This window comes from Mytilus trossulus, chromosome 1 (assembly GCF_036588685.1).
Source record: "Mytilus trossulus isolate FHL-02 chromosome 1, PNRI_Mtr1.1.1.hap1, whole genome shotgun sequence".
NCBI classification, from domain to species: Eukaryota; Metazoa; Mollusca; class Bivalvia; order Mytilida; family Mytilidae; genus Mytilus; species Mytilus trossulus.
Window position 1 is genome coordinate 82,422,047 of NC_086373.1, and position 13,340 is coordinate 82,435,386.

Genomic DNA, 13,340 nt, shown 5'->3' on the forward strand with positions numbered 1-13,340 from the left:
TAAAATGTCTATAATGTCTCAATGTTAATAGATGTTACTGTGGAAGTGGAAGTCGGATTATCTTTTTACCAACAAGTGTTCAAAATTGGCAAAATGTCATGCATAAAATTTATTTTGAAGTGATTGAAATGTGTTTCAGTGTCCTACATATACTATCCATCCTGAGCAATCAACAAATATTAGTCCTCTGTGGATATTGTTCAGTTGCCTTAATCAGGACAGAATTTCACATAAGGATTTATAAATGAATTACTGTCATGGTTTTCAGGTTTGCAATTCAAAATGACTGATAGAAACTTTTTTTTAACAGCAAGTATGGATCTAAGGCTTTCATGTGTATGATGTTGGTCAATATCATCAAATTATTGCACTTCTTACTATGAAAGATGTGCAAAGTGACAAAATATCATTTCTCTAATACTAGTAGTTGCTTATTTCTACTGTAGTTTAAACTCAATATCTTCTACCTAAGGAATGCACACCTACTTAATAGTATTACTTATTTAGAGCTGGACCTTAACTCAAAGCTTAAATAAACAAAATCATTTTTTATTTATGGCAGTCACATAGATGTTTTGTTTCTCTTTATGATTTCATTAATATTCAAAATGTGGGCACTGAACAGTTTTACACCTCTCATGAAATTTCTAAGATCTGGATCTAAACCCAACACCATAGTGGGACAGATAGCTCAATAGATAAATGTATCAAAGTATAGCTGCCCTTTATTAATAAACTATACAGTTCTTTTTCCTGTTCTTTTTTTTTATTGTATATCTGACAGAGAAAACACTAACATAAAATGTGGAACTTTATTGTAAAAAAACTGTCATTTTAAGAGGTTTTTTTTTATTTTTGTCACAGAAATAGGAGTGCAAAGTCTGAAAGTACTCTCCAAAACCAATCAACAATATAAAATTGACATCAACCAATGAAAACACTCCTACATCGTAAAACTCCTCAGAATATTTTTAAGACCATCATGTTTTCAACTTTCAATATTTCTATTACATGCAATTAATCTTATATAAAAGGAAGAAGTAATTTCTAAATTACTACTTCAGATCGATCCAAGAAAAGAATCACATTATCCCAGATTTAATTTTAATCATACTGCTGAGAATAACAATCAAATCAGAACAACATCATTATCAATTATGTAAACAAGATAATGTCTGGCAAGTTTCCATCTTTACTGACATAAAACAGAATATAGTTTTTTTTCATTTGTGTAATCATCAGGCCAGTGCTAGCTTTAGATATTTAATTTCAACTGCAGTAATATTGATCCAAGTTTTCACATGTGCCTCAAATAGGAAATTTCAGGGTCTGTTAATCTAAATGTTCAAATAAAAGTTCCCCCTTAATATAGTCAAAGGTCCTGTATAAAACATCTGTGTGAAGAATCGGATATCCTTGACTTTTGTAAATTCAAAGGTCCCCCTAAAGACCCACACAATTTAAACACCTGTCAATCATTTATCTAAAACTTATAAGCTACTCTAAAATTAAAGGATAAACTTTGGGTCCACAAGCCCAAAGCTCTTTTTTTTTAAATTTTAGTTGGATTCTGTTGGCGTGTAGAGAAGAATTTTACAACCCTGATAGCAACTTGACAAGCCAATGCTGTAGGACTTGTGATTAAGCATGATGACGCCTCTATAAAAAGAACATGTATCAGATATTTTTATATATTATGTATCTTTAAAAGTTGCCTATATTCAATACATTACCTTTCTTTGATATATTGCTATCCAGTCTGTAGACTGAAACCATTTGTGGTTTTTGATATCATTAACACCATTTTTCAGATTTCCAAAACGTTTGGTCAAATCGACTTGTAGTAATGACCTCAATAGATCTTTTAAATCTGAACTAAAGTGGGATGGAAATCGAACCTGAAAACAAACAAATTCAAATTTAGTTTTATGAAATTACATTTAACATGGCATAACGATAAGAACACCTGACCATGGAGAAAGACAATTTGAACCTAATCTACAGTGAAATGTAATGGTATTGCTATAAAAGATTTTCTTACATATCAAAATCTAATATCTCAATTCTAATGGCCTAAGTATAGTAGTATATGTATATACACTGAAGAAATCAAAGGGCCATCTGGCATAGTCGGACGGAATTATCCAGCTAGCTATAAGTTTAATTTGCTTCCCAATTTAATTAGGTATTTATACTGTTAAACAACTTATGATAATGCAAAAGTAATGAATATTAAAGGTACATTTTATAAAAAAAAATAAAAAATGTGTTCAGTATTGCTCTATTTGTCCTCAAACCTTAATAAACCTCTAGATTTACCATATTTTGTAACTATACTTTAATTTTCAAACATATTTCTGGAATGGAGAAAAAAATTGACATTCCATTGGGGTCAAAGGCTTTATAAAAATAATCATAATATACATGTTTTGGGAGATACCTGCCTATTGTAATCAGTTTTGTAGTGCCAACTGTTATAGATAACTTGGCAGAATTTTAAAATAATCAATCAAAATAAAATAAAGAGAAAACTTTACTTCCTTATGTTTCAAATAATTGAACGAATCAAAATCTGTTTTTTTTTCAATAACAAATAAATGAAATTTTATATAAAAAGAAAGTGTTTTGCTAACTATGCTCCTCTGTCTAGTTTTATTGGCTGCCAATTTATTGTTAATTTCCTAGCTAATTAGTGGATATGACATTTCTGATCAAATCTCCTGAGCTTGTAAGTTGTCATGACAACAAGATAATTGGAAATACAAAATTAATATACATAAGGGATTTACCTGATCTGATAATCTACATAAATCTGTGTCATTCTTAATTTACCGTAATATCTTATTATTAAATGCAGAAAAGACTGCAACAATTAATGTGTTACTGATACCTATTTATCAAATTTTCTTAAGATCTTGTTCAAAGATCAAAATTGTTAAAGCTAACTCAACAGACAGATGAAAATCATTGAACTATTTCCAGTAGAAGTTTTCAAAAATAACTTGATAAAATCAACCAAGATTATTCTTTGACAGCATTAGGCTGGCTCCCAGACTAAAAATTAACTTCAACATGATCTTCAACAGAAAATAATGGAAGAGAAAACAGTAAATCTATTTATTTATAAATAAACATCTAATCAATGATTTTGGAAGTAATAAAACAATGTTATATACTGTTATCAGATAATCACAAACTGTCAGAAAATGACAAATCAATATATCTAAATATAGAAAGTTAATCTAAATGTATGTAAATGAAGATATGACAATATCTTATTCCAATGATTTATTGACATAGACCAACCATAACTTTCCATAACAAAATTCATAAATCAATACATCCTTTCCATTTATGTAAGCTCACTTTATTTATAAGTAAATTTTTATTTCCAACTGAAATATTTATTATCTTGAACTTAGAATCCTAGATGCATGTTCCAGATGACTGATTGCCATAAAGCTGACTTTTATAAAGAAAGATTAATAGATGTTATTTGAAGACAGTTTCAATTTAATTATTTTGTTCTGAATGACAGGTCGTTGTACTGTACTTAAAACAAGATTAAAGTACACCAAAAGAAAACAGTTAAAATTCTTGTGGCGGTTGTAAAATAGATAATAAAAGTACATTCTGTTCTGCCTTTGGTACATACATACTGTGTATTGCCTCAATGAAGTAATAAAATATAGTTCCCTTCTCTTCAACAAAGAAATTGCATTCAATTACAAAAACACTACCACTTCAGTTATGCATTATGAAAATGGCCACTTGTGAGGGGAATAAAGTATTTACATGACAATAATCAAAGGAAGTTTCACTATTTTCTGTATTTGTGCTTTAAAATTAATATACAAAAGTTTCTTGTATTTACCTTTCCGGAGACAATTTTCTCATAGATTTGGATGGGTTGATCTGCGAAGAATGGTGGATAACCTGCTGCCATTTCATAGACTAGAACTCCTAATGCCCACCAATCAACTGCTTTGTTATAACCCTAAAATATACAAACAAATAACTGACTTTTCATTGTTTTAAAACTAATGTCCAATTCTACAGAATTCCTGGAAACATAAATCATTACATCTGTCATCAATAATAATGAATTTCCAATTCATCACTTCAGTACTTCTGTTTTGTTTTATTTTATCCACTATGTATTGTAACTGATATGACTGTTTCTTTCAGAAGAAAGTTTTTGACATTCTTTAATTTTTAAGTGCAACTAGACGGAAGAATACCTTTTAAACAGCACAGAGAAATAGGAAATGAAGTAACATTATGAATGCTGCACATTAATTAGTGTCTGTAAAACCTACACAATACCACTATACATTATATAGTTTATTTGAAAATCAAAATCCTGTCAACATGCATATCTTCAGTATATGTACCACAAAATATAAATTGCTTATTAGTCAAACCATATACCTATTCCGATATATACTTTTGTGTCTGAAGCATAAACAAAGTTGATTTTCAAATTCAATTTACCTTGCTAAGAATAATTTCAGGTGCCAAATATTCTGGAGTACCACATAATGTCCATGTTCTTCCCTTTACTCTCTTTGCGAAGCCAAAATCTGTCACCTGTTTAAAAGAAACAACAAGTATGTAACAGTTTATCAAAATCTTTTAGAATTTTTTTAATTATTTATGAACAAGTTCTCAACTAGGAATGCTTTTTAAAATGCAGTTATTTTCTATTGCAGACTTAGTACGAAAACAGCTCCTTGGAAGGACAAATTATTTTCTAGGCATGGCAGAAGCAAGGTGCATTGTGCATATTATGACAACTAATTTGACTTCCAAGGTGCTTTACATAAATGGTTAAATAAAATAAAGTATATCTGGTTTTTGTAACAGTATAACAGGGCATTTATAATAATTAGTCGTTTCAATTGTACTGAAAACAGCTTGGTTAAATTTGCACATTTTCATGTAGTGTCGACCAAACACTAGACCGTATATATATTCAATTTTATTTAACTTTTAAAGGGAAATGTGTTCACAAACATGAATAAAACATGAGCCAAAATACCCCTAGCATATGGCTAATGGTAATGAAGCAGTGGCGGATCCAGGAAGGGGGGGGGGGCTTGAACAGCCATTTAAAAAAAAATTTAAAAAAAAATAACATTATCTAGTGAACAAGGCCTGTGAATATTGCTTTGACAATTTACTCAATGAGTAAAAAGTCTACAATACAAATTAGGCACTACACTGATCATTCAGCAATCTGATGCCATTAAAAGATAATTTAGACCCTGCTTTACATGTTTGGTATCGACTATAGAAGATACAGAACTTATTACATAATTTATTCTTCATCATACAAGGACCAAGGTATTAGTGGTAACATTCATAAGGACATTGTCAGATTAGAGGTTAACTTATGGATATCTCAAAAACATTTTAAAACCAAATTTACACGCTATGTCATTCTTATGCATAAGTTTTACAAATGTTCTAAAAAATTAATGACATGCATAACAAAAGGTTGTAGAATTGTTAACAACACAAAACAGGAATTTTCATTTTCCTTGCCGAACACTTGCCTACACAGCAAATATTATGCTTATAATACATTGACACACAAACTGTTATATATAATGTATGTTTTTAACAACACACAAATTAAAGCTAATCTATTCTAGACAAAACTTTTCACACAATAATACATAAATTCATTATCAGAAATTACAAAATATATGACTTTTTGATGTTGAAATAAGATGTCACATACATGTACAACAAGACATAAATATAAATAAGCATTCTCAATTGGACAGAAAGCTTTGATTTTACATGCTAGAAATGAAACAGATTAATATCATCATTCAATATAACACCAAGTATACAATGAGAGTGTTTACACTTTTTTTTCTCTCTCAAGATTATGTAATTTAAACATAAAACCAGAAACATTTACTAAATAGAATTTAAAAGCATAAGTCTTGCTCCACCCAATGACAGTGTATGTATTCAAAATATAACAACCCACTGATAAGGAATTTCTAAAGACCTAAGAATAATCCAAACTAACATAAAACCATATGAACACTGCAACAAATCAAAACTCATTGATAACATAGCAATCAAGTTAACCAAAACCTTTGTATAACTGTCAATAGAGACAACTTTATATCAATACTATTTCACAGTATCAAAAAGTTGAAAAGAAAGCAATTATACAATGTTTGAAAACATATGATACAAAATTTTATACAGAGCAGAAAAAAATGCAAGACTCAAACAGCTGCAAAAAATCCACTTTGAATATTTCTTCATATTTCATAAGAAATAATAAATCAACAACCAAAAGACACATCAGCAATAAACAAAGTGAATTTATTACAATGTACAACTTGTTACCAGTTAACAATTGATCTCTAGGATTAGTTTAACAAACTATTTGTCCTCGCTGGGAAGTAGATTATTGATGACGTAGGCGAGTGTTGTCATATTTTTTTCTTACGTAGAAGCCCAAGTTAAACGTTTTGTAGACAGAAAAACAAACAATTATTAAAATCAAAACATCTTTACTGACAAAAAATGAATTAGGGTGTCTCACGTCAAAGATCTAACCGAAGTTCACCTTGCAAATAAACAATTTGGTTGTTTATTTCACATCAGATAAATTTTCAAATGTAGATTAACATTTGAATACCTTGAGAGTTGAAAATAATTGCTCAGGTGATTTAAGTACATAACCAAATATCAAAAGAGAGAACCAATAAACCCCTCCCTTCTTCCTTATTACATGTAATCCTCAAATAATTTTCATAAACATGGCTTATTTTTCTTCTCAAATATCACCAGACAAAATAATATCAAGTTAAGTAACATGATAGCATAGCCCATGAGAAAGGAAATTTTAATTTAAAACCAAAATGTTTTTCTTTCGGAAAAAATACTAAGGACATTGCTCCCAATATGGGATAGACATTCAATCAATATTTTCACATTTAACTGAAGGTTACCTTATTTATTCACTTACATTTAATCCCTCAACAGAGGAAATCAAGTGGAAATTTACCACAAATGATTTTCTAATATATTAATAAATCTGTTGACCTAGGCTGTGAATTTCAATGTGGACATCAATAATCAATACATCTAAAATCAGAGGTTGTCCTTTCTCCAGATACACAACCAAGATAAATCACTGACAATCAACCATGTAACAAGGTCAAGAGAAACTTTAATGACTATTTATGGTAACATCCTAAGGGTGAACATTCAATCTATCTTTAAATAGACCTATCACCTATCACTAACATATGTAATTATCTGATGACTAAAGGACAACAGGTTAAAAAGCTGGGAAACATGCAAGGTGAAATATGTCATGTATAGTAAACTACAAAGGAAACTAATAATCTAACTACAACTAAAATTCCCCCCCCCCCTCCTTTTTAATAGGACGCATACAAAAATATGAGAATAAAACTAAACAGAAAGAATGACATTTGTCAACGAGAAATCAACCCAACAAAACAGAATCAAATAGAATTTTAGAGATCAATATATAGACTTATAACAAATAACAAAACAAGGTAACAATGTTTACATTCATGTTTGTTTTTGAAAAATCTCAACAAAATAGGAATATAACAATATTTCTTTCATAATTGTTAGAATTTAAAAAAAATATATATTATTTTCTTTATTAAAATTGGTCTGCATTATCAAAAATTAAATGCCAAAACTTTTATCTTTACATTTTGATTAAAACTGCAATATACGATTGACAGTTGGGATTATTAAAATCTGGCTAGATTACATAATGTTATTATCAGATAAACAATTGACAATACCTGTTCATTGTTATGTGATAAACTCAACATATAGTGCGGTCTTATGAATTCATGTGTGGTATTAACATAAAAAAAAATTGAGGGGAACATGGTTCTTGTGGAGGGAAAATCTTGTCATGCACAAAACAATGTAGATGATTTCAAATGAAATTCTTAAAGAAACAATAATTCAAAAAGTGGACAGAAGTAATGACTTCTACTAAAATGTTTTTGTCTGCTATAAATATAAAATCATTGAGCAGTAATTTCAAACCATAATGATTGCATGATAATAGATCACACCATTTTACACATTAATCTAAAAAAAAAGCATTAAAATTTACCATTCTTCTTGTGAAATATGTACTAGTACAAACAAGTTTGAAGGTCGATGCATTTTGCAAAAACAGGAAAATCTATTTATATGTTTGTTGGCATAAAACCAAGTTGAACGAACTTTTATGAAACATCCATAGCAGAATATGATCTGTTACAAAAAAGATGTCAATTTGAGGACAAGGATAGTGATTGTGCATAAAATTCTAATTTAAATTTTGATTCTTTTTATAGCACTCATTCTAGCTACACTACAGCAGAATTAAGACTAATTTATGTAAACACAATTTATTAGTGTCTATGGGAAGATGAGTCAGAAACTAACAGAAAATCACTGTAAACTCTGTAAACTAAAATATACAATGAAACCACCACCAACACAAAACATGTAACTGGTAATTAGAAATTATATGAACATAAATGAGAAGGATGTTAGCAGAGCGAGATTTAATATTAAAGCGAAACACAAGCTAGGGAAGATATCACCATCACCAGAGAGGCATGCTATTGTTACTGTAAGCTATGTGTTGTTATCAGTAGTAGCCAGACAAGTTTCTCTTGTTACCATAGTTACCTGACAACAATGCAGCACAAAGACATAGTAAAGCTTACCCAGGCCAATACAGGTACAGCCAATTATCAAAGACTTGTCTTTTTTATGCAAATGACAACAAACAACTTCAAACAAAGCTCATCAAATATTTCACTTTAAATAAGGCATGATAAAACAATACAGTTTTAATGTTCTTATTTTCTTCAAATGTAAAAATGCATAGATCAGAATGTACAGTGATCTCCCCTTTTTTGACTGAATGCATTCCCTTTCTGAGGAAATATGCAAATATGAATGTTTAGTAAACAATGGGAAAGGATGCTTTTAGACTCAAGTCAAATGGCTAAAAACTTTACACAAGTTAGTATCATTGTCTTTTAGTTTTTTTCTTTCATGCTTATGAACAAATACTGAAATAGGTTAAACATGTCCAAATATGGAAAAACTGTTGAAAATGAGCTTTGCCATGAAAAAAATTTGTCTAACAAAAGCATGAAATATGAATATCTTTTGTAACTGGCTGCAGAGAAAGACATGAGACAGACAGTTGCTATAAGCAACAGAACAATCCTAGGTTTGTTTTGTCCAAAACAACACCACACTATACCTTCAGATAGCCCATCGTATCAACTAGTAAATTCTCTGGTTTTAAATCACGGTACATAATATCCAAATGATGCAAGTATTCCAAAACCAACACAATTTGTGCAGCATAAAACCTGGAATGATGCTCACTGTCAAAAATAACAAAATATATTAATTCAAACTTAAAATCACACTGGGTGCACGTGGGTAACAAACGACAAACTGGTCAACCTAGCACCAAAAGTTAGAACAAGTTCTGTAAATCAACACTTTAATAATGATAATTAATTGAGACAAAATCGCTCTTTCTAGTGAATTGGAATCATTAAAAATATACAAAAGTTGTCAAAGACTATGTCATCATGATCACTATGTTTGACAATTAAACCCTTATTATCAATACCAAGTGGTATTTCCAAAAATCTCTTTGAGAGTACAGTCTCAACTTGAATTTAAAGTAAATTTTGTGTATTCACTAATTTCTGCTAACCACTTGTTCATTTTTTTTGGTGATAGGTTGATAAACATGACATCATATAGGACAATATCCAGGGCTAAATCCTAACGGCTTTACTTACTTTAAGGTAACCATGGGAATCTATTAGTAAATTCTCAGGCTTCAAATCTCTGTATATAAGATCTAAATAATGAAGATATTCAAAGGCCAATACAATTTGGGCTGCATAAAACCTGGAATGTGGCTCACTGTAGGAAAAAGAACACAATAGACATACAATTTATATGTTCCTATGAGTTATGAGATGGAATTTAAATCATGTCTTTAATATGCTAAGAATGGTGAATATGTACACATACTTTTCTATTGGATTACTTTAGCACATTAATTATATGAAAATGATCAACTATTGTCAATAATGTTCAAAATGTCTGAAGCATCATACAAGCAATTGATTTACAATAAATTAAACCATGGAAGAGTTAATTTTCTGATAGCATTATTTTATGAACAATGAGAGAAAACATTTACATTGAAAGGTAAAATAACACAACTTTCTTCATGATAATAGTTATGTGATTAAAGATTTAGAATATTTTTTATGGAATTCACAAGATCTATGAATAATGTGGTGAAACATACCTGAACCTTCCTATACGTCGCAAATGTGAGAACATTTCTCCTCCAGTGACAAATTCCAATACCATATATAAATTTGAGTTGTCCTAAAATCAAAGAATACATAAATTTGCCAAATTCAAACCTGAACAGTTTTTACTAGAAAGCTGGGGTGTTTTTTTTACAGGAATAAAAGAAAGATATATACATGTATGATCACATTTTACTGAAATGAAATATCAGATAATCCTGGAATTGGAATAATAAGTTGACAGGGTATAAGAGCTCATTACCCCCTGAGAACAAAATACAGAGCTGAATGATATCAAGACACTCCAGTATAATATAATTGCAATTTGGGTTTCAGACACAGGAAATACGGATGCATGTATTATTATATTAACTTAAAATGATTTTTTCTTTCTAGTTTTATATCCCCTTCTTAAAGAAATTTTGATTAACTAAAAAATATTTGAAAACCAATACCTGATACAAAAACCATGGACTCTTTTCCTTTTATTGCCAAATAAATAAAACGTCATTAGAAAATTCAAAGCATGAGATAATATAATTGACACTTCTATAAAATGTATAATTTGTAAAAAAAAAAACAACAATAGCCATGTTGTCATCTGAAGTAAAATAGGTTCAGACTGTAAAAAAAAAGTACTGATTTTCAAATGCAATATAAGTTAATTAAAAATTCTACTTTGAGTAGTTACTGTGGTCAAGGAGTTCTGATTTTCCCTGTTTATATTACCAGCTCTCTATTGATAGAGATATAGGACGATGTGGTATGAGTGTCAATGAGACAACTCTCCATCCAAATAACAATTTATAAAAGAAACCCTTATACCTCCAGGTACGGCCTTCAACACGGAGCCTTGGCTCACATCGAATAACAAGCTATAAAGGGTCCCAAAATACACATAACACACACATACAATGTCCATAAAATCTAAATTCCTCACCTTAAAATGATATTCTAAGCTCACAAGGAATGGAAAACTAATAGCTTGTAATATCCTCTTCTCATTTAGTGTATGTTCTACTTGTTTTAATTTAACAACCTACAAATTAGAAAATAATTTATCAGCAAAGAAGTACATCAATGCAGAATAATTACATTGGTAATAAATACATTTGAAACTTAACTGTCAGTTTCAGGAACCTGTTAAGGAATTTAAAATATAATACATGTACTTGTTTTAACTATAGTCATGTGATAAATGTAATTAACATCAAATTGAAGTTGCTGGTACAAGTAGTATAATTTAATGTTTACTGATATTCCTAATTCAATAAGGGGTTTTATCAGAAATTAATACAATTGAAGGAATCTAAGAACACTTTTCTATTTTACTTTATTAATTTTTACTTTAAAACTCAAAATAATTTGCTTTATTTCTGAAAGCTGCTTACAAATATCTCTCTAGAAATAGACTAACCAGTCATTAAATCTTATTTGATATGTCTTCAGTCTAGTCTTAATCATTTCTAGAAAAGCCCTCAGATTATTTGTTTAAATGAAACTTTGAATTTATGGATTTACAAGTAGTAAACAACTTATATAAAGGAAGATATTTTCAATTAAAAGATCTGGTCCACTTGATCAAATCCCATGAATCCTGCAGTCATTGGTAATACATGTGCAGTGGTGGATCCAGAAATTTTCATAAGGAGGGGCCCACTGACTACCTAGGGGGCCTGCTCCATTCATGCTTCAGTAATTATCAAAATAATCATCCAATTTTTCTCACAAAAGGGAGACCAGGAACCCCTGGAAAACCCTCTAAATTCTCCTTTACATGTCTTCATGTTTACTCCAGGTTAAAGCTGAAAATTCCTACAGATGAAAAAAAATTGGCGGGAAATTGGCAAGCAATCGATTATGAGTTCTATTCATATAAGTCCATCTTACGTATGTTTAAATAAAGTTATACTTACTTTCTGTTTATCTAATATTTTCATGGCATAATAATTTTTGTTTGCTTTGTGCTGGACTAGCATTACCCTTCCAAAGGACCCTGTTCCAAGAGTCTTTATTCTGTCAAAGTCATCTAGACAGGCAGTGTTCTGAAATCAAGTGTTTACATATAATTAAACAGGAATCCTATAGAAGCACATTACAATACATTGTAATGGCAAATATAAGTATGTAACCTTTATTTAAGGACAACACAACCCATTTAAACTCATTTTTTAAACTTTTTGTGCTTTTTTTGTTAAAACTTAGAAACTATGGATAACAACCGTAGAAATTTGTCCATTTATAAAAGGGCATAACTCTAGAACTGTTAAAATGATTCCACCAAAACTCAAACTTGATTTGTGTTTTGTTGTACATAACAAGCATTGTGTACAAGATTCAAAACATTTGGTGGAAGCAAACTAAAAAGAGAGAAGGGAAACAAACTTTGGGAGGTATGAACAATATATCTGTACGTACATTTTACATACAGACATGACAGATGGACAAGGGTAAAACTTAATGCCCTCTCTGCTATGGCAAGACATAAAAATAACCACTGACTTCTGACATGAACATGTGGTTGGGTTCAACCTTAGATTTTAGCTACCAGAATTAACCCCGAGTCTTGAGAAAACAGGTTTGGCAATACAGTATAATTAATGCAATTAATGATAAATAAATAGGACAAAAATAAAGTACTAGTGTAATTTATTTATTATCAATAGTGTTAGTCATATAGTGAGGCAGGTGTTTATTAACCTTTACTACCCATCATGGTCTTGCAAGGTGATATCATATCCTAACTGACCAAAGACCTGTTCTAGTGGTTTGAATTTCATTTTGATTTGAAACAAATTACATTTAACATACTATATGAACAGGTTCCCTGGGTGTGGTGTTACTTAGCGTTACATGTACTAACTCTTCTTGATGTACAACAGATTGATACTATATTTATCACAAAGGAAGTTATTTATATACACCAAGTGAGAGCTTGGCCTTCTCAGCTTTCCAATTAAA

The 13,340-nt window shown here is 30.1% G+C and overlaps 1 protein-coding gene across 10 annotated transcripts in view; it reads right to left on the minus strand.

Annotated features, from left to right (window-relative positions):
- LOC134687174 (cAMP-dependent protein kinase catalytic subunit alpha) overlaps positions 1 to 13,340 on the minus strand; it is an 84,222-nt gene that overhangs the window by 3,443 nt on the left and 67,439 nt on the right. For 8 of the 10 annotated variants that reach the window (XM_063547251.1, XM_063547271.1, XM_063547262.1 and 5 more), the window contains 7 exons: positions 12,296 to 12,424; positions 11,320 to 11,418; positions 10,373 to 10,455; positions 9,296 to 9,422; positions 4,495 to 4,590; positions 3,875 to 3,997; positions 1,734 to 1,898 (listed from right to left, as the gene is read on the minus strand). In XM_063547251.1, the coding sequence (XP_063403321.1) occupies positions 1,734 to 1,898; positions 3,875 to 3,997; positions 4,495 to 4,590; positions 9,296 to 9,422; positions 10,373 to 10,455; positions 11,320 to 11,418; positions 12,296 to 12,424 (822 nt within the window). Of the gene's footprint in view, positions 1 to 1,733; positions 1,899 to 3,874; positions 3,998 to 4,494; positions 4,591 to 9,295; positions 9,423 to 9,851; positions 9,979 to 10,372; positions 10,456 to 11,319; positions 11,419 to 12,295; positions 12,425 to 13,340 lie in introns of all 10 variants that reach the window. The other 2 variants (XM_063547230.1, XM_063547288.1) reach the window with 1 other exon arrangement.